Here is a 26,337-nt window from a genome sequence, read left to right on the forward strand (position 1 = left end):
CTGTCAATCAACTAACTTTTTTGATTAAACAAAATCTATCAAACTGCTCAGTGAATCAGTAAGATTAGAAAAGTTTCCTGATCCAGAAACTGTTGATTTGCTGTATTAAAAACAAGTGGTCCATAAAATAGCAGAAACTGTGCAAATCAAAATGGAGAGATGAATACAAATAAAGGAAGTTTATTGTACACTTAAATGTTTTTATGTAAAAATGTCCTTATTTTAAAGATTATAAATGAGAATATGTGATAGTGTTTTCGTGAAAAAATATTATTTACGGAGAAAAGCCATTATTTTGTTATTTATTTTATTCAACACATAAACATTCATGACCATGTTAAATCATATTAGTCTTGTTATTTGATGTTTAAAATCTTTAGTTGTCAAAACCAGAAAACTCACACAGGTGTCTGTATACTCCCCGTGTGGTGCAGTTACAGAATATCCAGTCCTAAAGGGAAATAAGTGCACTTTACAGATATTCAACAGCCTAAATAGTATGAAAATGTCAAATTGCTTATTGAACTCATTTTGCCAGAATCAATAAAAATGAAAGGGTAAAACCCTGGGTGGAGTATGGAAACCAGTTAACCGGCAGATTAAAAGATTGAAAGAAATATCAAGTAGGACTGGCTGGGTAAGAACAAAATAAAGAGTCATCACAATAAAAGGGTGCATACGATCACTTCCAGGTATACCGGACAGTATGGTTTGAAAGTATTTGGACAGCAACACACTTGATTCTTCATTTTGGCGTTACATACAAATTATTACACACTAAATATTGTGTGTGTGACCCTCATAAAACACAGACTTAACTGAATACACTATGTCAAAACAGCTGATTGAAATGAACAGTCACGTTTCTTTCTTTAAACTCAACATTTACTTGAGTGAAATCCCTTGAAAATTGCAATACTGGCCTGCAAACTTAAAGTAGCATTTTTTTTTAAACACAGCTACCAAGTGCTTTACAAAACTTAAAGGGAAAGAAAGAATTAGAAAAATGAAAACAAGCTGGAATAGTAAAATAACAACAAACACAAGGAAATACAGTACCACAGTAGGAAATAGCACTAAACGCAACTGTCAAAAAGGAGAGTCATTACTTGAGAGAGACGCATCATGACAGCCAGGGGAGGCTAAAGTTTGTGAAATGCAAGCAGAGGTATTTACAGACCCACCAACAACTGACCTGATGACCATCTAACTGTGCAAGAGGAAAACAATAAGAGGATGATGCAGTGATGTCCTGACCAGCTCGGGCCTGGAAAGTCTGGAAAGCAATATTCATGTACAACAAGCTCTGTAGCTTCCACTGTTTCCAGGCAATTTTTAGCCTGTGCCAGCACTTCCACTTTGTTAACCTTGTCCAACTGTGGACAGGAAGAGACTGCGTGTGATGAGTAAAGTGACGGTACAAAGACATAGCAGAGTTGTTGAATTTGCCTCTGTTCAAAACCCAAGTCAAATCCATGGTCTCAACAAGTAAGTACTGCACAGAGTAAAAAGCATCAGACACTGTAATCAACAAATGCATCTTCTATGCTCAACAGCTGCAGGCAAGGGAGCAGCAGCACTAATAGTATCATGCTGCACATCAAAAGGCGTATATGGACAGATGCCTCCTTTCTGTCAAGAACCATTAGATGCAGTCTAGGACCTTACAGGCAGCGGAACAACAAACTAAATAATGTGTGAATACCATGTACCTGAGAGCGAGTAGCCTTGTCTTAATGTGAGGATGTCTTCACCTTTATTTTGATTTTTATCACTCAAGTGTTTAAAGGTGCTCTATCTAAATTTTCTCTGCGTCCAAATGTGACTTCTTGCCAGGAACAGGTGACAGCGGTGATCATGGTCGCTTCCCAAGAGTGATAGTGAGTCACTGTAGCATTCATTCTAACCTTTTAACTCGTAAACGCACCTTGTGTTTACGAGAGATGAGATGGACTGGGGCTAGCTGTTTAGCTGTAGAAAATAGAAGTGATAGAAATGGATGCAAAACACGAGTTAACATTGCTGTTGCTTTCCGCTGCTCTTGGCGAAGTTTGATGCTGAACTGTAAATGTTAACGTTAGCTATGTAGCAACAGCAAAAAACTTAAATATAGCACCTTTAACTATTTATAATTTTTAAAAAACTGTCAATGGGAAAATCCTCAGTTTTCCAAAAGATAAACTCCAATATCTCCCAGTACATTTGAAAGATGTTTACAAATTTGGAGGGCATGTGGGAAGTCTGACTTAATAATGATTTCCGAGGAATCCCTCGGGATTTTTTCATCTTGCAATATGTAAACATCATTAGGGATAATGTTTGAACCAAACCAAACACATGGCCAGTCTTGTGGCCTTTTAAAGGCTTTGTCTATCTGACAACAATGCACAGCCAAACATGAAACCTTATCACTGCCACTGGATGTTAAGAAAACCGTTGCCAGATTCAATTGTGGAATTAACTCTGATTTTGTTCCCACTGCCAAATTATGATTTTTTCTTTATATCTAACGACAATTTCCTTTTGATTAAGCGTATTTCACCAATTAAAAAGTTAGTCTGTTTAATTTTCCAGTACAGATGAAAGCATCAATGGATTATCTGTAGCCTACATATACAATATAAAACTCCTAATGTCACATTCCTATTTTACACAGCAGATATATTGTCCCCTGCCCTCGCCCAGTGTCGGCTAGGATTGGCTCCAGCCCCCCCGTGACCCCATAAGCATAAGCAGTATAGCTAAAGGATGGATGGATAGATATATTGTCATAATAAACTGTCACAATAACTGAACTAAAATACCCTGAATCTGTTTTCTATGCCTTCAGTGCTCAAAGTGCAAAATTAATTCTTGAAAAAACTAAAAAAAAAACTAAAAAAAACAGTGCAGCTTATCCAACACAAAACTGACGATCAAACTGGGATTTTAACCTGACTGCAGCCTCATAAAATGTACTCCTTACTTATATACGTGTACATTTTGTTTCTTTCGCTAGTTTTCTGCGTGGATACTCAATGGCTGACTAAATAGAACTCAAAGAGCTTGTAGGTATACAGCAATGGTTTGCGATGTAGAGATAAGATCCATTAGCAGACGGGGACATGCAGATATAATGGGGGAAGTAGTAACCCATCTGGGGTATGGTTAAAGGAAGGCTATTTGTTGTCACTGGAGCAGGAGCACGCTGGACAGAAGCATGAAGAGGGAGGTGAAAAGTTGAATCACCCCATGGCTCAGGGGGCTACTGCGACTGGGCTGGAATTGTTGCTCAGGTTTTCGTTCCTGCAGAAAGCGCTCAGAATAAACCATGTACTTCTCAACACAGCGTCGGGTCTTAACTTGCTCTATTAGTGCTGGGTATCCAATCTCCTCAATGCTGACGGTGTCATCATCTTCCTCATCACCTCCACTCTTAGGAGTGGGAGAGCTGCTGTCTTTCTCTTTCAGAGGGTCAGTGCTATTCATACAGCGACCCATGAAGTCGTCGTAGGACTCTGCCCGAGGTGGAGGCTTGTAGACATAATCACGGCCATAGTCTTTTTCATCTGTGGAGCGGGAGCCGTAACGGCGGTACATGTAGTTATTGTAATAGTACTCCTCTTGGGGGTTGTGGAAATTGAAATGCGGTCGAGGGAAGCGCCCTAGTCCATATCCAACAGCCATCCCGGCCACAGCACCAACACCTGCAGCCACCATGGCTTTTTTGGCAAAACTTGTTGACTTGGGCTTGAACCCCATACTCTGCACAGAATGAGAGAAAGGAGACCCTCCCATCCCATAACCACCATATCCATAGCCTCCTCCACCAAAGCGGGGACTGAGGATCTTATTATTTGGGTTCCAGTTGGGGTAACCACCAATTGCTCCACCAGGGTACCCCCCTGGATTTGCACCAGGCTGACCCCAACCCTGTCCTGTATTCCCACCTCTGACTGGGTAACCACCTGCTGCTGGATACTGGTATGGGTACCCGCCTGGACTGAAACCTCCCCTGCCTGGACTCTGGTTAGGATAACCACCTCCAGCTGGGTAGCCTCCTGCAGCTGGGTAGCCTCCTGCAGCTGGGTAGCCTCCTGCAGCTGGGTAACCTCCTGCAGCTGGGTACTGGTTAGGATATCCTCCCTGGTTGGTACCAGCTCTGCCTGGATATTGGTTGGGATAACCACCTGCTGCTGGGTAGCCACCTGCAGGGTTCTGGTTTGGATAACCTCCAGGATTGGCTCTGCCAGGATACTGGTTGGGATAACCACCTGCTGCTGGGTAGCCCCCACCGGGTGAATTCTGGTTAGGATACCCTCCAGCGGCTGGGTTTCCACCTGCAGCAGGATAGCCACCTGCAGGGTTCTGGTTTGGATAACCTCCAGGATTGGCTCTGCCAGGATACTGGTTGGGGTTACTACCAGCTCCTGGATAACTTGCTGGGTTTTGTCTGGGATATCCTCCTGGATTTCTGTTGTCTGTTCCAGGATAAGGGTAACTTCCACCAGAAGGGTAAGGATTGGTGTTTCGATTGGGACTCTGCGGCTGTCGGGGATAGTTTCCTGGCTGGGACTGGGAGGGTTTTGACTGTGTCCCACTCCTGCCGCTGGAGGACGAGGTTTTCTTGCTGCTGAAGCCACCGCCTTTTTTAGCCCATGTGGAATCAGTGCTCAGGAGAGACATAATAAGAAGGGACACAACAGCCACCTCGCACAACCTCCCCATCTTGGCCCTACAAATGAGGATCGTAAAAACAACACTATAAAAACAGTGCTTTACATGTTCTTTCTCCTAGAGCATGACATGCAAAACAGCCTACCTTACCGTCTCATTTAATTATGACTGGCATGAGCAACGATGGATTATTATATATCCATTTACAATCTTCTATAGTCCATGTACCATCAAACGGTCTCATCCAATCCCTCAAAACGAGTGTCCTACTTAATCTTCAAAAATATCCGGTTAGAAAACTCTTATTATTCTCTCATCATTCGGTTAATCTAAAAATAAATAAATAAATAAATAAATAAATAAAAAATCGCATCAACATGCCAGCCATGATCACTTTGAGTGAACGATGATATGTTTTATCTTCAGTCATCTACAGTGAGTGATAATCACTGCATCACCAACATTTTGTCTGTTCGCCTTGTTAAACACCGCTAAATTGTATCATAGGCTGACTGACTTGTGCTGCGCTTCGCCCCCTCGTCGAATAATCTAATAAAAATCTCATAAAGACAAATATCATCATTGATAAATATGACTCAATTTTTGGTCATTTCTTACCGTGGAGTAACGGTTTATCTGGATGAATCGAGGCTAATTCGTCTGTGCTGCGTTGTTGTGCTCCGTCCCTCCCTCAGCTCCGTTGCGGGCTGTTTTCTCAGGCTGTGTCTGTCTAGATGGGGAGCGCTCGTTTTGATACACAGTAAGTACTCTGTAGGGGCGGAGGTGGGAAAACCACTTGCTGCTTAATCATCATGGAGCCCAAAAAAATGTTTGTTTAAATACCACCTATTTTATGCACACCAAATTGAAACTAACTTAACTCCTTTATTTTATTTTACTATTTTTTATTTACATATTATCACTCAGTGCTATCACTGGGTTGCACTTTCAAAGATGTTTTTGTGATGCCACACATGCAGAGGTTAAACTGGGGTTTGTGAGGAGACGGACGGTTTGGGGAGGTGGGGTACCAGACTGGGGATGCAATTGCTCAGTGTAATAAATGTAATAAAAAAAGGACCGAAGATGTTGAGTTTATTTGAGTTTATAAACAAGGAGGGACCAGCAAATCACATTTGAGGAGCCGCAGAAATGACTTAAACAATTAATCAATTATCAAAATATTTGTAAATCAGTCTGTCAGTCGACTAATCCAATGGTTCCCAACCTAGGGGGGCGCCAAAGATCAAGGGGGGGGGGGGGGGGGGGGGGGGTGTAAGTGGGCCGCAGCTGGTCCAGGATCAGCTGCCCGTGGGTCGAGAGAGCGCCTCTGTCATTGGATGATTCCCGCTGGCCGTGACGTCAGGCTTGTAAACGGCGAAGCACCCGTATGTAGCCGCCGCTCTGCGCTCTCTGTCCGGGGGAAACATGTCGGGAAGGGGAGAGCTCAGCGGAGGAGCCGCGTTTACACCCGAGACCTAAACCACACGGAAAACAGCCCGGGCGGACGGTGGCGTTTTCATGCGAGGTTAGAGCAACTGTCTGGGGCAGCGGTACTATTTCACGGAAGCGGGCCGGTCGGTGTCGCATGGACGGATAGAGACAAACCGCCGGGTCTTGACGCGAAGAAGTAGCCGAGCAGGTAGGCGGCCGGGCCGGGGAGAAAGAGAGGAGGACCAGCGTGTCGGGGGCTCACATCAAGACGGGGCCGCTCCTAGCCGGGGGATGTTATCTGTACTGTCTTATGGCAGACTGGTAGCCAGGGCTGTCCTGGGCGGACTCTCTCAGACGGACGGTCGGGACTACAGCCTGATCACCGCCAGTTGTGGCTTCGGCAAAGACTTTCGCAAGGGGATCCTGAAGAAAGGGATGTGCTACGGGGACGATGCCTGCTTCATAGCGCGGCACAGGACCGCCGATGTGTTGGGTAAGCCCCACGGCATGTATAGCGCTGTAACTGGCTTGTAGACACCCTCTGTGCTCGGGTGACCTTCAGTGAGCTAGCCTAACACGTGTACCGACCACTCGGATGAAAACACAACAGCCCCCACCCCTTGCAAAAACAGAGCCACGACTCCCCCCCCCCCCCCCCCCCCCTCCGCTCTTTCGCAGAGGCTATGTCAGGTTAACTCAAAGCCAGGCAGATGCTTACAATAGCTCGGCCTTTGCGTTACACTCCCAGTCGTGTAATTTCATGCACTGACTTTGATTTATGTGGTGGGTTTTGAGGCGAAACGCCGGATGACCTTTCACCCAGATGCGCTCAAGCTGCAGAATACGCGGCGGCGACGCAAGACATGAAGCGCATTAAATTAGGGGATGGAGATATCCACCGTTAAAGGTGGACAGGGTTGGAAAAGGATCGTTTTACAGCTTCTCAGACTGAGCACTACAATGTCTTGCAAAGGTCAGAATGGTTGAGCATGGAGGCAGCCATATTGCTAATACTGTCTCCTCTTAGCTTAGCTGAGTGTGATTGCTTTGTCCTCACTGTTCAGCTGTCATGAAGGTAAACAGCCAAATGCTCGAATAACCATGTGGCTTGTCGACACTTAAAAAAAATACATAAATAAGTGTTTTATTTTTTTCACGCAATGTACAGTCCTAAATGTCTGGGTTGATGGTGTGAAGTAAAAATAGCCAGCTCTGAGGAACTAAATCCCCCTCAGGGCTTCACATGTTTACACATGGCAATCAGAAATAACGTGGTGCGGTGGTGGGTGGTGAAGTCTGTACTAAACTATCAAGACAGCTTAAAAAAAAGAAAGAAAAACCCTTGGCTTGTGGCCTGGATAGCAGTAATTGGATGGTGGTCATTAATCCAGAAGCACAATTGGGAGGTTTGCGGAGATTCCCAGGCTGTATCATGTTGTTTCACTTTCTTATTTGAGAGTACTTCATGAAAAGAAGCCGGTATTAATGTGTTCCTCACAGGGCACGGAAACACTGCAATATGCGTTTCAAATATCATACAATATTTAGTTATTTTTCTTTTAAAAAATGACATATCAGTGAAATGACTGAATTACCAATCAGAGGGGCAACAGAGTGATCAACAGAGATCCAAGTGCTCCAAGAAGTGGGTTTTCACAATGTGTAACAGGATATTATTGTCTTTATAAGCATTTTCTGCCTGTCCCACTTCTTAGATTTTCCAGTAATTCCAATTCAAAAGAAGTAAACAAAAGCTTTGTTGATGTTGATGGGTTTTTTTCCTCTTTTTTTTTTTTTTTTTTTTTTTGATGTTGGATGGTGCAGAGCTCCATCTCAATTAGAGGATTTGAGGAATTTGTATGTTTCAGAGGATTGTACAAACAGGGCTGACATAAATAAACTGTTTCATTTCACTTCTGAGTGCAGTTGAGCTGCACCTCACAGTGTGTTTACTTAAATGTATAGCTTTTAGACTTAATACACAGATGAGAGTCACTCTACTGTTACACCACCACCACTGATGGTGACGGACCAATCACATAGTCAGCTTCTGACAAGTACTAACTTAAATGGATTCATTTGGTAGTGAAATTTTAGGACAAGAGATTATGTCTGTATGTATTCATGAGTCATAATCATTTGCATAGTTTGTTGAACGGTGAGAATATTCAGCTGGTATATGACCTGTGTGACAACCAGTTAGGAGCTAACATTTTTAAAACGGACGTAATCTAGATAATTAAGATATAGATTGAACAGCAATAATAATAAAAACATTCTACTGGTTTTTAACCAGAAGGCACCATTTGCAACTCACTTGTGACCCACTCGTGAATCTACACATTCATGTTAAGCAGTCTGACAAATGTCTGCAAGAGGGAATCACTGAAAATCACCAAAGCAATGGCACTGACAGGAGAGGGAAGAACTTGCAGCATTATCAGTATAGACCTGTAAATATACGCAAGACATGTTGATATTACCCTCTGCAGATAAAGTACTTGCCACCGCAGTTACAATATTGCACAGTAGCAACAAACCTTGAATCAGACAGTGTTTGGCACTTTTGCTTGAAAAATTAATTTTCTGTCCACTGACCTATTGATACGCTATAGAAGCTCAATATTAAAATGCTAGCATTAGTTTTGAGGGGTGTGTGAGCACAGAAACGATGACAAAATTGACATTTTTATTCCCATTTTGTCTGTCAGGTGTAGCAGATGGCGTAGGTGGTTGGCGCGATTATGGCGTTGACCCGTCTCAGTTCTCTGCCACTTTAATGAGAACCTGTGAGCGACTTGTGAAGGAGGGACGCTTCACTCCCAGTTATCCAGTGGGCATTCTGACCTCTGGATACTACGAGCTTCTCCAGAACAAAGTTCCCCTGCTAGGTGAGTACACACACACACACAAGGTATGTTATGGTCTGTGGTGGAGTGAGTCATCCTTCCCATGTGAACAGCCATACTCTGAGAAAAAAAATAACACAGCTGCAGGATGAGTCAGTCTGTGAGTAGTTACCTCGCGTAGTGAGTTGCATAACATGTTACTATAATTCAAGACAGAACTTATCTCCTTTTTAAATTGCATGTCAAAATTTCTTTCACTAACTTGGCGGAAAAGGGCATCAAGGACAGAGAAACATGCAAAGAAGACAGATAATCATAGTACATATGATGAGGGAGGGGTTTTTGTTTGCTTTGTTTTTTTTTAACATCTGTTTGGGTACAAAACTGCAGCTTCACAAAGCGTAGTACTTTGTGTGGTATTCACATATTTACTGTATTACATGAGGATTGGTGGTTGTCATTGATTTTAGGCTTAGACCTGCATCCCACTGAGTGATGTAATACCTGTGAGGTAACTAACTAACTTGATCAGGCTGTATTTTGTTATACCACCACTTGAAAGTTCAGACTCAGTGACCTTGCGGGGTTCAGCAGTTTGAACATTTTGCCTCATACCAGAGGCCTCCAAAAGGTCAGGAGTACATCTGTAACTGACACTGCTGGAGGACTGAACTGATTTTAAAAGCATGGCCATGTCAAACATGTGACCAAGGTCACATTTCTTCTTATACTCAGTATCCCTGACCCGCAGCCAGTGCAGACACTAAATGTTAACCTCCTCCCCCACACTATGTTTGTCAAATGGTCCACTCTTATTTTAGGCAGCGGTGACAAGGTCTGTGTTTGACCTTCCTTGTTCAAGGTTACTGGGACTATTGGCTTGTAAAGCCACAGTCACTGGGGATCTGGGAAAAGCAAAGACTTTGGCCTGTGTCTTCTGTTTTCTTTCTCTCTCTCTTTTGATGTGAGAACAGTTGTGAATTGCATAATAATATAATATAATCACCCAGCCACTTTGGAAGCGTCAGATTAACAAGAAAGGTGCAGTGATGCACTGGTTTGGCAGCAGTCACGCTCTCTTGAAAGTGAAACAAAACACACATCCAGACTCTACTTCTTTTTTTTTTTTTCTAATCTTTACAAACTGGAACTGTTTGTATTTTCACTGTGGTGCCACAGTATTCTCAAACTGAAATATGTTTCTTTTCAACTTCCCTGTATACATATCTATAACTTTATTGTTGTTTTGCTCTCCTATTTGTTTGTTAGGGAGCAGCACCGCCTGTATCGTGGTTCTGGATCGACGGAGTCACCGACTACACACGTGTAACCTTGGTGACTCTGGTTTTCTGGTGGTCCGGGGAGGAGAGGTGGTTCACCGCTCAGACGAGCAACAGCACTATTTTAACACACCGTTCCAGCTGTCCATCGCTCCTCCGGGAGCTGAAGGAGTGGTGCTCAGTGACAGGTCAGTAGCTTAGTGTTGGTTACATCATTGCAAGTCATGTGTGAAGGCAATTTGAAGAAGACAAACAATAAAGCCGTATTGTAGAGACACTGGTGATACTGGTAGCTTTACAACAAACTACAGGGGTTACCTTTACTACAAGTGGATCAGGGAAATGTGAAAGTTAATTTGCTCTTATCAAACTTTTCGTTTTATTGCAGAGCTACTAGCTCGTCCATCTTTAAACCTCTGAGTGTTATGAGTGTGCATGCAATTTTGCAAAACAGATGTTTATCTTATGTTCATCCTCTCACGTGGCCAGCAAACGTGACTTTCCTACAATGTGTGAAGAAAAAACAAGACCTGAGATGCTTTGCGTCACATTCCACAGGGTGTGCAGGTGTACACAGGTTTGCTGGCCAAGCTAGGCTACGCCTCTGCACGGCCACATGATCGTCTTTTATTTTATCACCTGCATGGAAAATCCCCTCATCATTTCCTGTTCCAGTTTGTTGTTGTTGTTGTTAAGATTTCAGTGTCTTGTAATGGTAAACATGCATTCATCTTTGTGATCACAACCTAACAAAATACAAAATTCATCAACACATGTACATGTGTGCATGCAAACGTATTATTATAGTAGGAAAAGAAGATGGGAAACATGGAGTATCAGTTAGAAATTGCAAAATGGCTTGTAGCTTTTCACATAAACTTGTTTTTATTGCCACAAGAACGTTATGGTGCTTTAAGCACACTACTGTCAGCTAATGTTGTGCTAAGTAATGTGATTCTGTGGCTCCAAACAGCCCTGTGCAGTCTTTCACAGCTCGGTCTGTAGCAGACGTGAGAGCATGGTGTACTGAGACACACAAGTGGAAAAGACAAACACAGATAGGATGTAAGATTTAGTACTCTCCTGCATTTTTTTCTTTCTACCTCCTCTAAAGAAATTTTTGGTCCAGCAGATTGGGTGTGTTGTTGTCATGTATCTTGACCTTCTTTGCCATGTGTGTATAAGTATTGCAGGTACATAGTTGACACAGGCTGTCTTCTGTCAGCTGGGTTATTCTAATTTTGATGACCTGCAACACAAGTCATTCTTTATACAGTACATGTAACCTTTACAAATGTGTTCCTTTCTGCCTGCAGACAACTGCCTCAACTGAATATGCACTGGTTCACTGCATTGATTCTGGTCAAATTCAGCTTGATTAAGAAGGGATAAACCTTTTGTAATCCATTTGGAGCATTTTCCAGGTCTTGTTTTTGAATCATTTTTCCCCTCACTGGTTTAATCTGGTTTATCTGGTGTGAGATAAAGTTTAAGATTTAGCAATCAACAAGCAGACCTTTCCTTCTTTGCGGCTCTATGGTATGTCACCTTAAAATAAAAACCCTACATACCAAGCAGGAACATACTGTTAAAGGCTCTGAGGAAATAAAATTTGAGTCTTGGGTAAGGTGCCAGTGCAAGCAAGAGGACTTCTCTGCGTCTGGCAAGGACATGCAGGGCAGGCTGCTTCCGAGTCAGCTGTCAGATTAAACGCCCACGCCATGTCCACCCTTAAGATTTGGCAGAGTGACCCGCTTAATTCCATACTGGAAACTGTTGACAGCAGCTCAGGCGCCGCTTGTGACTGACTTTGCCGTGCCCCCTGTTTCTTCCAGTCCTGAAGCAGCTGACAGCTCCTCCTTCGACGTGCAGCTCGGTGACATCATCCTAACAGCGACCGATGGCCTCTTTGACAACATGCCAGACTACATGATTCTTCAGGAGCTCAAAAAACTTAAGGTCTGACTTCAGAATATATACACATTCACACTGTCACGCATACTGTATGTAGTTATACACATGCAGTTTCTTTTACATTTTAATGCTTTTTATGTTTGCTTGATCCAGACTACCAACTATGACAGCATCCTGCAGACTGCACAGAGCATTGCAAAGCAAGCTCACGACCTTGCCTATGACCCGAACTATATGTCTCCTTTTGCACAGTTTGCCTGTGACAATGGCCTGAATGTAAGAGGTAAGTTAACTGTGCTCAGAGGCTGTGTTTTCTCTTTATAACACTGTTTAATATGTAACTAAATGAGACTAAGATGGTCCTTTTTTTTTTTTTTTTTTAAATCAAAATGGACAACTTTGAAAAATAGATTCTTAATCTTTTCCCCTGCCAATGCTTGTCAATTTTAACTGAAATTCCTGGTGTTTGATTTGCTTCTGCACACATTTTTAAGTGAATATACTGTATATATTATTGTCAAACTCATCATAGACGGCATAAATGTTGTGTTTGTTTGTAAATTACATGAATAAGAGGTAACATATTGCAAAAAGTTTTGATGTCCTCAAAAATTGTCTGAAATTTAAGATGAACAAAATGATAATTAAAATAGTATGCATGATATTTGAAGATGAAAGACACAAAATGAAGGGGTTTTTTTTTTGGTTTTTTTTTGTTTTTTTTCTTGGACCTCATCCACAGCTTTAGTTTCCTTTTGTACAGACCAAAGCTAAATAGACAGAGAAATGTTGTGCTCTCAGCACATTGTGATCATGAGTTCCAGCTAGCATTGCAGCCCTTCTTTGCACTGTTACAGGTTTGGCACGGTTCCTCACTCTCTTATTTCTTTTTCTGCAGGAGGGAAGCCAGATGATATCACGGTGCTGCTGTCCATTGTGGCTGAATATACAGACTAAAAGTGTGTGTGTATGTGTGTATGCACGAGTGTCTGTGCGCTTCTCTGGGGCTGATCCCTCCTTCCCATCTGCCTGAGTCTTCCACCTGCAGCCCTCCCAAAATGCACTGCGTCCTGTGGGCCGATTGGAGAAGCCCACCAACACAACACACACTCCTTGCTGCGGGACTAACGTCCATCCATCTAACATTTTGTTTTCTTCCCCCGTTTTGTTTTGGTGCTCAAACGGTTGAGGGGAAGCAGGTAGCTAGGGCATCTTCATGTTGATCATGATACTGGAGAGGCCGAGTAAAGTGGGCTGAGGGATGATTCAGTGTGCCATGTCTCATTGTGTGACATCAACACTTTTTAGTGTTTAACAGTTTGGATTAACTAGGGGTTTTAAAATCTGGTCGCCCCTGTGTATAAAAAGCGTTACAAGAGGAGAAAGCCGTGGTTTTGGATTGTTAGAGTATTGATAGTCGACTAATCTGTGTCTGTTGTCCCAGTTGTTAATCTGTACCATGTTATAAATGTATTTGAACAAAACATATTGATGGACTGAGGAAGCTGATGTTGGGAGTGGGTGGGTGTTACCGGAGAAAGAAGAATAAGAGTTGGATTTAGGAATGTTTAAGCGGGGCAGAGCTAACTCGATCAGATCAAGAAATCTGTAGAGAGAGACCGATCAAACAGATCAAAGAAATCTGTAGAGAGAGACCGTAACACTTGTCAGAGCTCACATGTGAAGGTTAATCAGGTCTTGTCACTTGGCTGAGGGATCTGTCGGTGCACACATCCTGATAAGATGTAAATATTTCTGTTTTCAGGGCTGCGTTCCGGCCTTTCTGATGTCTTTGCTTTGTTTGTTGAAGCAAAGAGCTACTTCGTTACTGTTGTGGAAGATGTACACATGAATTCATAAATCTATTTTTCTTGTATAGATGTTAATCTTGAAGTGAGCTTTATCAATCCCACACTTCCACTCGCTGATATGAACAAGATGATATTTGCTGAGATTGATTGGTACAGTTGTGTGGTAGGAAGGATGTTAAAAAGTGTGTGTGTGTGTGTGTGTGTGTGTGTGTGTGTGTGTGTGTGTGTGTGTGTGTGTGTGTGTGTGTGTGTGTGTGTGTGTGTGTGTGTGTGTGTGTGTGTGTGTGTGTGTGTGTGTGTGTGTGTGTGTGTGTGTGGGGTACAGAGGCTGTTATTGGAATGTGTGGTGTATTCAATGTTAATATTTGTTGTCTCACAAAGCTAAAGCTAGCATCTGGGAATGCTTACAATTGCAATGATAGGTCAGGCATGAATTTAAAAGAAAATATGTATTTTTTTAATGTTATTTAGTTTTAAAAGTAAGAGTTTGAAGTGTCTCCTGACATGATGTGTGGATGATAAAAAGATCCAGCTATCCTAAAAAAAAAAGTGTGTGTGTGTGAGAGAGAGTGTGTCAGATTTCTTTTTTTTCCTCAGTTCCTTATTTCCCTTTACATTTGTTTGCTGCTTCTTTTGTAATTCCGACATCTGTACATGACTTTACGTGATTTATTTGAACATAGTCATCATGATTGTAGTGTGTGTGTGTGTGTGTGTGTGTGTGTGCGTGTGTGTGTGTGTGCTGGATTTCATCCAATTACAGTAATCAAAGACATGACAGTCTGTCCCTGTGTCTAACAGCTCTCCCAAGTGGTTTGGACAATGTCTTTACAGTTTCAAAGCAGGTGCACCAAAGACACATTTTCTCTGTGCATGTCATTATGCTTTGGTGTTCTAATCATCATACAGCAATACTGTAAATTCCTTGTGCTCTGGATCTTGTGCTATGGCAAGAGTTATGGGTGGAAATGTGCAGAGGAACATTAAAATGTCTTTTCTATGCCTGAAGTTGTTTGAGAACAAAGGTTGTATCATATTCTTGGTTTAAGTTATGTGACTGAAAAATATTAGACAGGTTTATAAACCAAAGAAGGAAAGCCATATATAAATACATGATTAGGGCACTACTCTGTAAGCCGAGTTGTGAAGATAACATTGTGTTGGTGGAGACCAATATTGTCACTGTGTTGTTCTTTTAACAGCCATGGTAGAAATTCTACAATTGCTGTCGTAGTTGAATCCACTGATCCTGCATATGTTTTGCATTAGACAGTATGATTCTACCAACAATGGATATATGTGGTGGATCAGCACAATAATGACCACATTTTACATAAATCAAATAAGACTGATCCTTCTTCATCATATACATAATGGTAGTCATTGAATATTTTCTGTCTAAGCTAATGGCACGATCTCACATTTGTGTTCATTTGACACAGTTGTAGTCTGTTCTTGTCTTCAGGATGGTTTTGTGTACAAAGGTTCTGAACTTGTATTTACTTCAAAGATAGCCCTATATTTGACAGAGAGATGTAACCTATATGCAGAGGGAGGGGTACTGAGATGGGTAATGGTGCCGTGAACTTACGGTATGAGGGTGAGCACAGTTTCAGCCTTAACAAATAGCTATTCCTGTAATCAAGAGGCCTTTCCTGTCATTGCAAGCTTGTCTCATCTCAGTCACGTTGCCCAGTGTTTGATGTAAATGAAGTCTGCCCCGTTCTTTCTCTCCTGTAAAGCCGTTCTCAAAGGTGCTTCTGCAGTCTGTATGGTATGATTGTCCTCTTTCCAGCAAGCGATGTTTGTGCATATGAAAGACACACCTATGTCAGTGTATATAGAGTGTAACAATGCAGGTCTAATTTATGTAAATATGTTTTAAAATATGTACAATATTTAAATAAAGAATCTAGTATTTATACTAAATTTGTATTAAGTGTTTTCATTCATTAAGGATTTCATCTTCAGTTTATTTTTCAGTTTGGGTAGATGCTGTAAGTAGTTGAGAGAATAGTTATCTGAATCCTCAGTACTGTTATAATGTAAATTGAATGATTGTAAAACATGCATTTTTTTTTTCACATGAATTGATATTGATTTTATGATTGATGATTGATTTTATATTTTATGGCTATTTTGTTTGATTAGATTTTCTACTTTAAGTGCAAATATTGAATCAAGGCAAAGAAATGTTAACAGAGCAAGTACATAGTCTTTTATAATGTTTATCCAATGAAATAAAGTGTAAAATGACTTTTCAAGTTGAATTTAGTATGCATTTTATACACGTATAGATATATATGTACAGTATAAGCCAGCTCTCTGCATAGATCCCCACAAATATACCTGGAAAGTAGCAAAGTACATTTACTAAGGTACAGTTTTGAGGTACTTGTACTTTACTTGAGTATTTGAGTATTTTCATTTTCTATTGTTTCACACTTCCACTGCACTATATTTCAGAGGGAAATATTGTATTTTTTAACAAATAAATCAACAAATAAAATATTCCTCTGTGCAGATACAACATACTGCTTACATGTTGATGCATCAATAATCTCACAGTATAATAATATAACACTCTAAAACATACTGATATGCATTATGACCATTTACAATTACAAATTACAATTAAAAATTATGTTACATATATTACAAATGAAAGCCCTGCATTCAAAACTGTACTCAAGTAAGAGTACATGGGTATTAACAGCAAAGTCTACATAAAAATAATAACTAAAAGTACTTGTTTTGCAGAAAATTGGCCCCTGTGACTGCTACATTACATTGTTGATACTGATCATCAATGTGTAAGCAGCATTTCATTGTTATGGCTGCTTGAGGTTGATCTGTGGTTAGTTTAGTTCAGTGGTTCCCAACCAAGGAGCTGGGCCCTTATAAAGTGAAACCAAGTAAATGTGAGTCATAGTAGGATGATTGAGAAAGGGAAAGGGGAAAAACAAACTTTTGATACATACATTTGCATTCAATTTTTTGACTTCTCTCTAATCTCTCCTTTTTTATAATAAACCAGTTTAACGTAAAATGTCACTGGTAACCACAGCTGGTGGAGTTAAAGGAATATATTCCCTTATAGTGGTGTAGAAGAGTAAAGGAGCATAAAATTGAAACACTACAGCAGCTCAAACACAACACTTGATTAAATGTACATAAAACCATTTAAGTACATTTAATTTAGTCGACAAAAGCCATATGACAACACGGGGTAGGATCTGCACCTGGATGTGTACTGTGCAGCAGTAGATGGCGGTGGAGAGTCATAGCATGCCAGGGATGTTTTGTTTACTAGTCTACAGCAGCTTCCTTGTACCCAGCAGCTAACCTACATTCCTGCTGACAGCGGAGATTCTCTAGGTGTGTGTCAGCTGACAGTTGTGTGATGCTAGCATGTTAGCTTCGGGGTTAGCAGGCAGACACCGTGCCAATTTATCGAGAGTGACTCTTCACTAGTTTGGCCATTTGGAGGAAATCGTTTTGTGTGACCCAGACGTTATTTACGTGACCACAGTCGGGAAGTTTACTATGAAACAAACAATGTAAGTGTTTTTGCATTAGCAAGCTAGCAGCTAGGTAGCGAATCATCCTAGCAACCGTAGCTAGCTGTGACAGTAGGTTAGCTAACCGGCGGCCGTCTTCATGGAGAGCTTTAAAGTGTTAGCCAGGCTTTCAAGATTGGTCCGAAGTTATGTGAACAGACTGTAGACGGGCAGCTTCTGCTAAGATAAATGTGGATTAAATGGCAAAAACTGAGCAGGGCAATGGACTTGACGTGCGGGGCAGCACAGACAAGCTGACAGATAATGGGAAAGGCAATTTGTATGGATCCGACACAGAGGTAAACGGGAACGCCATACCCGATCAGGAACAGGTGGACAAGTACGGATTCACCGGGGGAGCCCAGCAGTACTCCGGAGACTTGTAAGTGTGGCTTCATAATACTCAGATTTCCAATAGTTAGCATCAGAATGAAGTATGTGTTCTGTGAATCCACAGACTGCAAATATAGATGCAGTCTTTTTCTTGCACTCAGCTGAAGACATGGTGAAGGAGCTCACACACATTCACACACGCTGTCAACAAACACCTTGTAATTGCTAGGATCATCACACTGTTGTAGGCAGACTGTCCTTTTATTCTTGTGGAGAGACCTGCTGTCATTTGAATAAACTTGGAGGAAGATAAACAAGGGATAGGTAATTTCAGATTGTAAACACCTGGATTGTAAATTCCCTGATTTATAGCTTAGCCTCTTGTCACCTGACCAGATAGTTGCCAACCTTTTTGGTCTATGACCCTTCCAAGCGAAGCAATGTCTGCTGGCCTTGTAACAGGTTTTATATGTTATGAGCACATTATGAGTGACGTTTCATTCATGAAGATGGAAACTTCCTCCTATTTAATCATACAAATATGTATGGTATAGTATCTAGTTTAATATAGTTTCCTATTTCCAATCTTGTCAATCAACTCGCAAGCCTCCAGGTAGGGAACCACAGACCTAGACCACTGTAATCCCTTTAAAGTCATATATTTGGTATTCCTTGTTCCCACCTTCCTTGCTCAACTTCCCTCTGGCACCAATAACAAAGACCACATTACTTCTGTGCTTGACTTGCTATATAGAGTAGTAAATAATATGATTGTCATTGATTGTTTAAATCTTATCTTAATGTTTGTTGTTAATGGGCAAGAATGGAAAAAACATTCTTGCCTCAAATTTCCATCAGGTCCCTGAGGTCTTCTGATATAAAGCTGTTGGGTGACGATTTAGGCCAGTGGTTCTGATACCCCAAATTATATTTATTTTTCACATATAATCATCTGAGGTTATTACATACTGATTAAACCTGTCGGTTGACCAGTAGACATTGCTGTTTTTTGAGTGGACATAAGCTAAAGAGGCTAGGAACCACAGGTTGGGGGGGGTCAAGCCCTTAGATATTGGACCAGCTGTTAGTGCCCCAGCTAATGAAACCTTAAAGTTCAACCTTAAAGACCTTTTTTTTAACATTTGGACTTGCATAATGTCCTACATTGTTACTTGTTCTTAAACAGCTGACTTTTAACTTTGCCTCAAAAATTTTACAGCACTTCGTTCACCTTGTTTATAAATGGGCTTTATAAAGAGAGTTCATTGGGCTCATCATCTGCCGGAAAACATTTAGAGGTTGTGTTTTATTCTGAAGATATAAAAGAAACAGTCCCAAATTAGATGTATTAGTTCAGCAAAGTCACTCTGTTATCGTTATATAGAAATAAGGGATTGACAGCTTGTGTACTTTCTTTAGCTATTGCATGCAAAGCAATGTCAGTCAGCTCTTTACATTTGTTAAAAATTTGTTTGTGAAGAAGATCAGGCTTGTGTTCAGGATCAGCACAGGAAATCTGTATGTGTCAAAATGGCAGCTCTAATCTTCACTAGTGCTGTAGTGAAGTGAGATATTGGTCTATGTTTTGCGTAGGAGGTTGTAGGGAACTGAACTAGGGGAAAGTTCTCCCATAGCTTCCTGTTTTCCTTGCACTTCGCTGCTGATGGCAAGTGCTCCGCTGTTTTGTCTGAGGGTAGATTTCCTGAGTGGACAAGGAAGAGATGAGCCCCTGTCCCGCCCCCCTCTGACGACAGGGAGTACAGGGAAGTGACAGAGTACTGTATAACTTCTGTCAGCCTGTATGAAAACAATTTGCATGAAAAGTCCCGTATCAGTGACATTGTCTGTCTCCACAGTGTTGAAGAAATCCCCATTGAGGTGCTAAGACAGCGGGAGGCAAAATGGCTGGAGATGCTCAACAGCTGGGACAAGTGGATGGCCAAAAAACACAAGAAGGTCTGCAATGTTTGAGCTGACATCTGACTTCACTTCTTCACTGAGCATAAGGTTTTATATTACTGCTAATGGCAAAGTCCACTTTGCAGGAGTCTATTCAGTGTGCAGCAGACTGTTGGAGCATGAACATAGTTTTAGCGCCAGGTTTCACTTTTCATTATATATATTTTTATTGTTCACACAGTTGGTACAGTTGTATGCTTCAGTTTCCCACAAAATAAAAGCAATAACACAAAGCACAGAAACTACAGGAAGTCATAGTGAACATAGTTAAAAGCTCACAAAATAAACAGATAATCTAAAGAAAAGCACACACATTTTATGAATCTGGGAAAGAAAGAAAGCATAGCCACCAATCTCCTAAGGGTTGTCTGAAGAGTGAGAGTCATCATTCAAAATGAAATGGACTTTTTCCAGAACAGCAATGATAGGGGATCGTCAAGTTTGTCCTTCAGAGTAAATGATGATTCTTTCAAGATGGAGAGTACGCAACAGTTTTTGATGAGACTTTTAATAGTCACACTGGTGTACTCTGTAGTATTCACAGTGTCCTCCGAACTGTGATTCTTTTCCCCATTCCTTCTTTCTCTTGCTTTGTGCGGGCTCTTGAGTAACATGTGCATGTTTTGACTAACAGGTGAAAGAGCGCTGTCAGAAGGGGATCCCTCCATCCCTGCGTGGCAGGGCCTGGCTCTATCTCACTGGGGGCAAGGTGAAAAGGGAGCAAAACCAGGGCAAGTTCCAGGTCAGTTGTAGTTGGAAAATGGATGCAAAATAGACATAATGTATACATACATTTACGTCAGTTATATGTGCATGACATAATGCCTGGCTCGTAATTTCACCAAGGCCTTAAGTTGCAGATTTGTCCTCATTATATAATTGCCAATAAAAAATGGCTGGTGAAAAATGACTCAAAAATGTAATGTTTAATGTTGCAAAAAAAAGACAAAATTCTGTGTTTTTAGGAACTGGACAACCAGCCAGGAGATCCCAAATGGGTAGATATTATTGAGAGGGACCTCCATCGACAGTTCCCCTTCCATGAAATGTTTGCAGCAAGAGGAGGTCATGGGTAAGCATTGCCCCTCATGATGCCCATAACTGCAGTAATTTTACTGAATATACAGTATATTCTGAACATACTTTATACATGTTCTTACATGTAGGCAGCAGGACCTGTTTCGCGTTCTGAAGGCTTATACTCTGCATCGTCCTGAAGAGGGTTATTGTCAGGCTCAGGCTCCCATCGCTGCTGTTCTCCTGATGCACATGCCGGCTGAGGTGAACACACACTAGAAATTCAACCTTTCCAGATGTTTTCTCTCTGATACAGAATAAATTGTACTTGATATTAGATACTCACTGCTCTAATGATTGATGGTTAAGAGGAATAAAAAGTCAAAAAGAGTGAAAGAATATCATTTGCTTTAGATTCACTGTAGAATTTTTAAATGTTGACAGTTAAAGTACTGTTTCTCTGTCAACATCTGTCCTCTCTGTCAAAATAGTTTACTTTAATATCAATAGTCATAATTTTTTTAAAAATCTTTAAATACCATATTTTATAGTAAGTAGTAAATGCCTGCTGTCATTCCTTTCTTTGTCCTAGGATGCGTTCTGGGTTCTTGTCCAGATTTGTGAAAAATACCTTCCTGGATACTACAGCACAGGGCTGGTATGTCATAAGACCAGCTTAAGAACATCTTTAAAAAGATTATATATTCATAGTGTCATGTCAGTTATTAACTTCCTGAACCCTGTGTATCTTGCTAAAATTAATCTGTTGTCTATTGTGAGCATAAATACACCCACAATATTGTAGCCAAAGGACAATAAACATCTGCCACTGTATAGCACTCAATCTTTGCACTTACGTAGATTTTCCATAAATAACCTGGCACAAGATTTATGACCAACATTGATTATTGACAGCCAGACAGCAGTGTCATAAATAAAATTGCCTAAACCTGAGTTTATAAAGTCAGTACATATAATATGTTGCTAGTGGTGGTGTGAAATTTGTCAGGCCAGTGTGTTTCTAGCTTGACACTGATACACTAACAACCTAATAACATGAGGTGGTGACCAGGCTAGGAGGGCGAGATAATCATACAATCAGATTAGGCAAAGAGAAAGGAGTCTGTTCCCTCTCCCTCTTCACAGACTGCTGTTCCATGTTGTCTCCACAGGAGGCGATCCAGCTGGACGGGGAGATCCTGTACGCTCTGCTGCGACGGGTGTCCCCTGTGGCCCACCGTCACCTAAAGAAGCACAAGCTGGAGCCCATCCTATACATGACCGAGTGGTTCATGTGTGCCTTCTCTCGGACTCTGCCATGGGCCTCAGTGCTGCGTGTCTGGGACATGTTCCTTTGTGATGGTGAGACGACACTCTCACATTACTCACTGATATATTATTATGTCAAATGAATAGAAAGGTGATCATGGTAAAGCAATGTTTCAACAAGATATCCTCCAGGAAACAGATAAAGCCCAAGATGAAGCAAACTTTACATAGTTAAATGCACAATACCAGTATTTTTTCCTCCAGGCCATCATCCCCTTTAGTTTTACCTGTAAACACTAGAGCATGATCACCTTTAAAGAAGCAGTGAAGTGTTAAATACATGAACCCTCCCATCCATCTAAATATCATCTGTTCAGACTGTTTCTCTAGCTGCATCCTGTCTGATGTGATGCTTTTCTTAGGAGTGAAGATCCTCTTCAGGGTGGGCCTGGTTCTTCTGAAATGTATGTTGGGATCCCAAGAGAAACTGAAGACCTGCCAAGGTCTCTATGAGACGATGGAACTGCTCCGAGCTATAAAGCCACAGTACATGCAAGAAAGGTTCCTGGTGCACGAGGTACAGTTATACTGACTGTCATGATCTGTCTTATCTGATTTATTGTTCTGATCCAGCACCTACTGCACACTCAGCTGCCTTTCTAGGTACAGGATCTCTCTTTGACTTAGCCCTCCTGTGGTTGTGGGAACAGCAATATAAAAAGACTTAACCTGTGACCTGCTGGAATACTTCAACCAAAAAACCCAGACATGAACTCACGTTTTATTCACACCCATTCCGTCCCTGCCTTTCAGATCATAGAGTTATCCGTGTCTGAGAGAGACATCGAGAAGGAACATCACACTCAGCTGCGGAGCTGGAAGGAGACTCGTGGAGATCTACACTGTAAGTCCCCTCCCAGGATGCATGGTGCCAAGGCCATCATGGCTGCTGAGCCACCCAGACGGCAGGACCTGAGACAGAGGCCCACCATCATCGTGGAGTCTCCCCTGGCAGAGGACGCAAAGGAAAGTAGAAATCCTAACAAGGAAAAGCAGAAGAAAACAATCCCGACACTGGAGGAGAAAGTTAATCCTTCTTCCAGTGACCCCTCACCTCTCCTCGAACACATGACCCTACAAGAGTCCAAAGAGAGTCTGAGCAGTGCAGAGCATGACACTTACCTGTAGCAGGGTGAGTTTCACGCCAGTTTACATACAAAAATCATTCCAAATAGCCTTTACTAACTAAGCAGTGACACTCTTCACAGTTTTCAGTCACAGTTGGCACATGTCACAGCTGTCAGTGACATGACAAACCTTTCCATCACTTAGTGTCACTGCAGCAGTCATGACTGAGACAGGTTTTACCAAAATGACTATTTCTACTAACATGACACTTCAACAAAAGTTGGGATTAAAAAAAAATTGGGATAAAAAAAAAATTGGGATTAAAAAATTATTTTGAAAAGTTGGGAAAGTAATCACATTTTCAAATCTGGCAAAAAAGTCATTTCTCAGACTTTCAAGCAATCACTTTAATACTCAGCAGGTTTTCAGTGTCGTTTCATTTATACTGTTTGTCATTTACTGTACTTTTAACTAAGTAGTACAGTCATGGAAAGTTAGCATGACGGTGTGGTTTTTAAACTGTAATGGAACTCAGAATGACATTGCCAGGGAGCAACAGCAGATGGCGACAGCAGCTTCATATGCAACTTCATATGCAGCTTCATATAACTGAGCATATAGGGATACACATTCACTAACTCACTGCTAAAAGCTACAGCTGTTATTTACCTCTTCAAATTAATGCTCAGATTCTCTCCTTTGTTATAAATGAAGTCTGATTTTGTCGTAACTGATGAGATCTTTTCTAGTGCACTTTGCCTCTCTAGTCTTCCTCTTTGCCTACATTAGTCAGTATGTTGCCAACGCAGAGATTTGTATTTATCCTGCTTTGCTAGACTCAGTCATTCACACTAATGTGCAGACACAGTTTATCAGTGTCTGTTTTTTCATTGTCTGTTGACTGTTGTGCTCTATCCAGGAGTTCTCTCTGGTGTTGTTGAACACTTGAGGGCGCCCTGAGATCATCTCTCTGCCTCAGCAGTGACCAACAGGAAAGCAAAAACTGACACAAGCTGTGACTCTCAAATGAAGGAAAAAGTGTGCAGGGACATTTTATGACACTAAGCCAAAGATTTTTAATGCATTTTTTGAAATGTATTTTTTCTAACAGTTTATTCAATCATATTGTCATACAGTATTTAATTGTTGTCAGTTTGGGAGAGCAGAGGGTTTGTATTTATGTTATGTATGAGCGATGGTAGATTTTGAAGAATGCAAATACAAAGCTGTTTTTGTACAATCATGCTAAAATGTTTGTGGATCCTTAGACTTAAAGATATCTAATGTTACCATATAGGAAAAAGGCAGCATTGGGAGATTTTTGTGTTCTCTTTTTCTATTTTATTTTTCATTTTCATCCTAAAACCAAGAAATCCAGACGCATGCAGTGTTATCTTTGTTGACAAAACTGCTCTGAATAACCTTTAAAAACAGTTCCAAAATCCAAAAATTACAAACTAGATATGAAGCTCAAATAATGTACAAATAATGCAGTTCTTTTATGTAGCTAAAAGTCAGTTCACACACTTGGTTACTCAGTTATATGACACTCGTGCCACATGATTTTTAGGATTTTCTTTGCACCTTTATGCAAAGGATATTTGTGTAGACATCCAACTAAACTATTAAAAACCATTCCAGCAGTTCAAGATATTAAAAGTCAAGGGAGCCATAAACCTCAGTCCCAGGAACTGCATCATTAATAATAGCCTGTGAAACTATAGGGTCAGATTATTTGCTGTCAAAGTTCTTATCAGTGATGTTAAATGGTTGTGGGTATCTGTTGATTTTTAAACAATGTGGAGATTTTTTTTTTTTTTTTTTTAGTATACACTACGGGTTTATTTTCTGACTCTTAGGAAGCACTGTTTATCTGCCACGTCCTCTGAAGCTTTTAATATTTAGATTTAAAACATTTTGTTCTAATCTGTAGCAAGAACACAACACACATTTAACCAACGTGCAGCGCATCTGTTAAATGTTCACTCTGAGCTTTCTATACTGTCACGTAGATGGTGCCACTGAGCTTCAACCAGGGATTAGAAAAACTAGCTCCAGTCCAGTCATTCTGAAGGATGCAGGATATACAGGATGTGGTTTGCCATCCAAAAACGTAATGTTGATTTTCTTTCTTAAGATTCTGTTTGAATATTCATCAAAATAATATAAAAAAAATTATCCTCTATTAGTTGGTGGGTTCTTTTTACTAATCACTGTAAGAGTTCTGTTAAGAGATAACATTGATTAAGCCTGGAGCTTGTAAATCTGCAGCTGATCCTGCTGTTTCAATCAGTTTATATCTCTGTATTTCTGATCTGTATACTCATTTTGTTTAAAATCCACTTCTCATATGTACAAGCTGTTTTTGTACCGAATTACATTTAAATGAATAAAATTTGAAACTCTTTAATTTTGCACATCTATCATATCCTCCTGTTTTCATACTGACCCCAAGTTTCCTCTCTTTTTACCTGCATTTACTGTCAAACAAAAAAAAACGAGACAAGAGAAGAAGTGCCACACAGACTGGACTGAACTAGCAGGATTTCAATACACCCTGTGTTATCATTCAGCACCCTCACACCCGCCCTCACTCACCCACGCAGCAGCACACTTCCTTGGACACCTGTTTCTCCGGCTCTTTCAGCTCTTTGTGGAATTTGCATCTGAAATAGGGTGAATTCCCACAGCGTCTCTCCCAGCCATTTGCCTTTGGTCTCTGAATGGAGACTTCTGCGTGTATACAAGCCTTCTTCTTCTTCTTCTTCTTCTTCTTCTTCTTCCTCAACAAGGTTCAGCTGCAGTCCAAGAACATGACAGCCAAGAACGCTCTCCTCCACATTTTAATTTAACCGACCAGTGAAACCCCAACACTGTTCAGTTTATGTAAGAGCTGAATGAATCCCTTTAGATAAAAGTGCTTTCCTATTGTCAGTTTAATTCTTATATCTCTCAATACTTCAACTCGTTTTCTGTCTTTTGAGAGTGCACTTGGTGGCAAAGATGAAAGATTCAATATACCCAACAATCAGATGGCATGACAGACTTTTTTCACATCAGTGTCAGGTTCCACTCGCAGCCTTCACTGCGGCTTTCTCTATTTCTGTGAAGCATTTTGTGTGTTTTG

General features: G+C 41.0%; 3 protein-coding genes across 5 annotated transcripts; 2 read left to right on the forward strand and 1 right to left on the reverse strand.

Annotated features, from left to right (window-relative positions):
* Positions 1–164: 164 nt before the first annotated feature.
* prnpb (prion protein b) lies at positions 165–5,421 on the reverse strand. Its single transcript, XM_071466473.1, has 2 exons — positions 5,275–5,421; positions 165–4,714 (listed from the first exon to the last, which is right to left on the reverse strand). The coding sequence occupies exon 2, from the start codon at positions 4,705–4,707 to the stop codon at positions 3,169–3,171; it is 1,539 nt and encodes a 512-aa protein (XP_071322574.1). The 5' UTR covers positions 4,708–4,714; positions 5,275–5,421; the 3' UTR covers positions 165–3,168.
* Positions 5,422–6,067: 646 nt separating this feature from the next.
* Positions 6,068–15,873, forward strand: LOC139611191 (protein phosphatase PTC7 homolog). The gene is made up of 6 exons (XM_071465613.1): positions 6,068–6,583; positions 8,802–8,981; positions 10,209–10,407; positions 12,055–12,178; positions 12,287–12,416; positions 13,032–15,873. The coding sequence occupies exons 1-6, from the start codon at positions 6,382–6,384 to the stop codon at positions 13,088–13,090; spliced, it is 894 nt and encodes a 297-aa protein (XP_071321714.1). The 5' UTR covers positions 6,068–6,381; the 3' UTR covers positions 13,091–15,873.
* Positions 15,874–17,209: 1,336 nt separating this feature from the next.
* Positions 17,210–25,631, forward strand: tbc1d10ab (TBC1 domain family, member 10Ab). Of its 3 annotated transcripts, XM_071465611.1 has the most exons (10): positions 17,572–17,886; positions 19,694–19,793; positions 20,431–20,538; positions 20,762–20,868; positions 20,963–21,077; positions 21,406–21,471; positions 21,986–22,175; positions 22,505–22,659; positions 22,896–23,274; positions 24,130–24,270. In XM_071465611.1, the coding sequence occupies exons 1-9, from the start codon at positions 17,705–17,707 to the stop codon at positions 23,268–23,270; spliced, it is 1,398 nt and encodes a 465-aa protein (XP_071321712.1). In that variant the 5' UTR covers positions 17,572–17,704; the 3' UTR covers positions 23,271–23,274; positions 24,130–24,270. The 3 variants fall into 3 exon arrangements, with proteins under 3 accessions (XP_071321711.1, XP_071321713.1, XP_071321712.1); XM_071465610.1 differs by having other exon boundaries at positions 17,210–17,886; positions 22,896–25,631; XM_071465612.1 differs by lacking the exons at positions 17,572–17,886; positions 24,130–24,270 and adding an exon at positions 17,354–17,504 and having other exon boundaries at positions 22,896–23,408.
* The last annotated feature ends 706 nt before the right edge of the window (positions 25,632–26,337 follow it).

The sequence above is a fragment of the Trachinotus anak genome, unplaced genomic scaffold (genome assembly GCF_046630095.1).
Source record: "Trachinotus anak isolate AG129_WGS33_773 ecotype Australia unplaced genomic scaffold, CSIRO_AGI_Tana_v1 ptg000028l, whole genome shotgun sequence".
Lineage (NCBI taxonomy): Eukaryota > Metazoa > Chordata > Actinopteri > Carangiformes > Carangidae > Trachinotus > Trachinotus anak.

What these genes read in the sequence shown, in the direction of transcription:
- prnpb (XM_071466473.1), bottom strand. Translation starts at nt 4,707, where the DNA reads ATGGGGAGGTTGTGCGAGGTGGCTGTTGTGTCCCTTCTTATTATGTCT.
- tbc1d10ab (XM_071465610.1), top strand. Translation starts at nt 17,705, where the DNA reads ATGGCAAAAACTGAGCAGGGCAATGGACTTGACGTGCGGGGCAGCACA. An exon ending in GCAGCAAGAGGAGGTCATGG is followed by an intron (nt 20,869 to 20,962) that starts GTAAGCATTGCC and finishes TCTTACATGTAG; the next exon opens with GCAGCAGGACCTGTTTCGCG. An exon ending in TGATGCACATGCCGGCTGAG is followed by an intron (nt 21,078 to 21,405) that starts GTGAACACACAC and finishes TCTTTGTCCTAG; the next exon opens with GATGCGTTCTGGGTTCTTGT.
- LOC139611191 (XM_071465613.1), top strand. Translation starts at nt 6,382, where the DNA reads ATGTTATCTGTACTGTCTTATGGCAGACTGGTAGCCAGGGCTGTCCTG. An exon ending in CAGGACCGCCGATGTGTTGG is followed by an intron (nt 6,584 to 8,801) that starts GTAAGCCCCACG and finishes TTTGTCTGTCAG; the next exon opens with GTGTAGCAGATGGCGTAGGT. An exon ending in CAATGGCCTGAATGTAAGAG is followed by an intron (nt 12,417 to 13,031) that starts GTAAGTTAACTG and finishes CTTTTTCTGCAG; the next exon opens with GAGGGAAGCCAGATGATATC.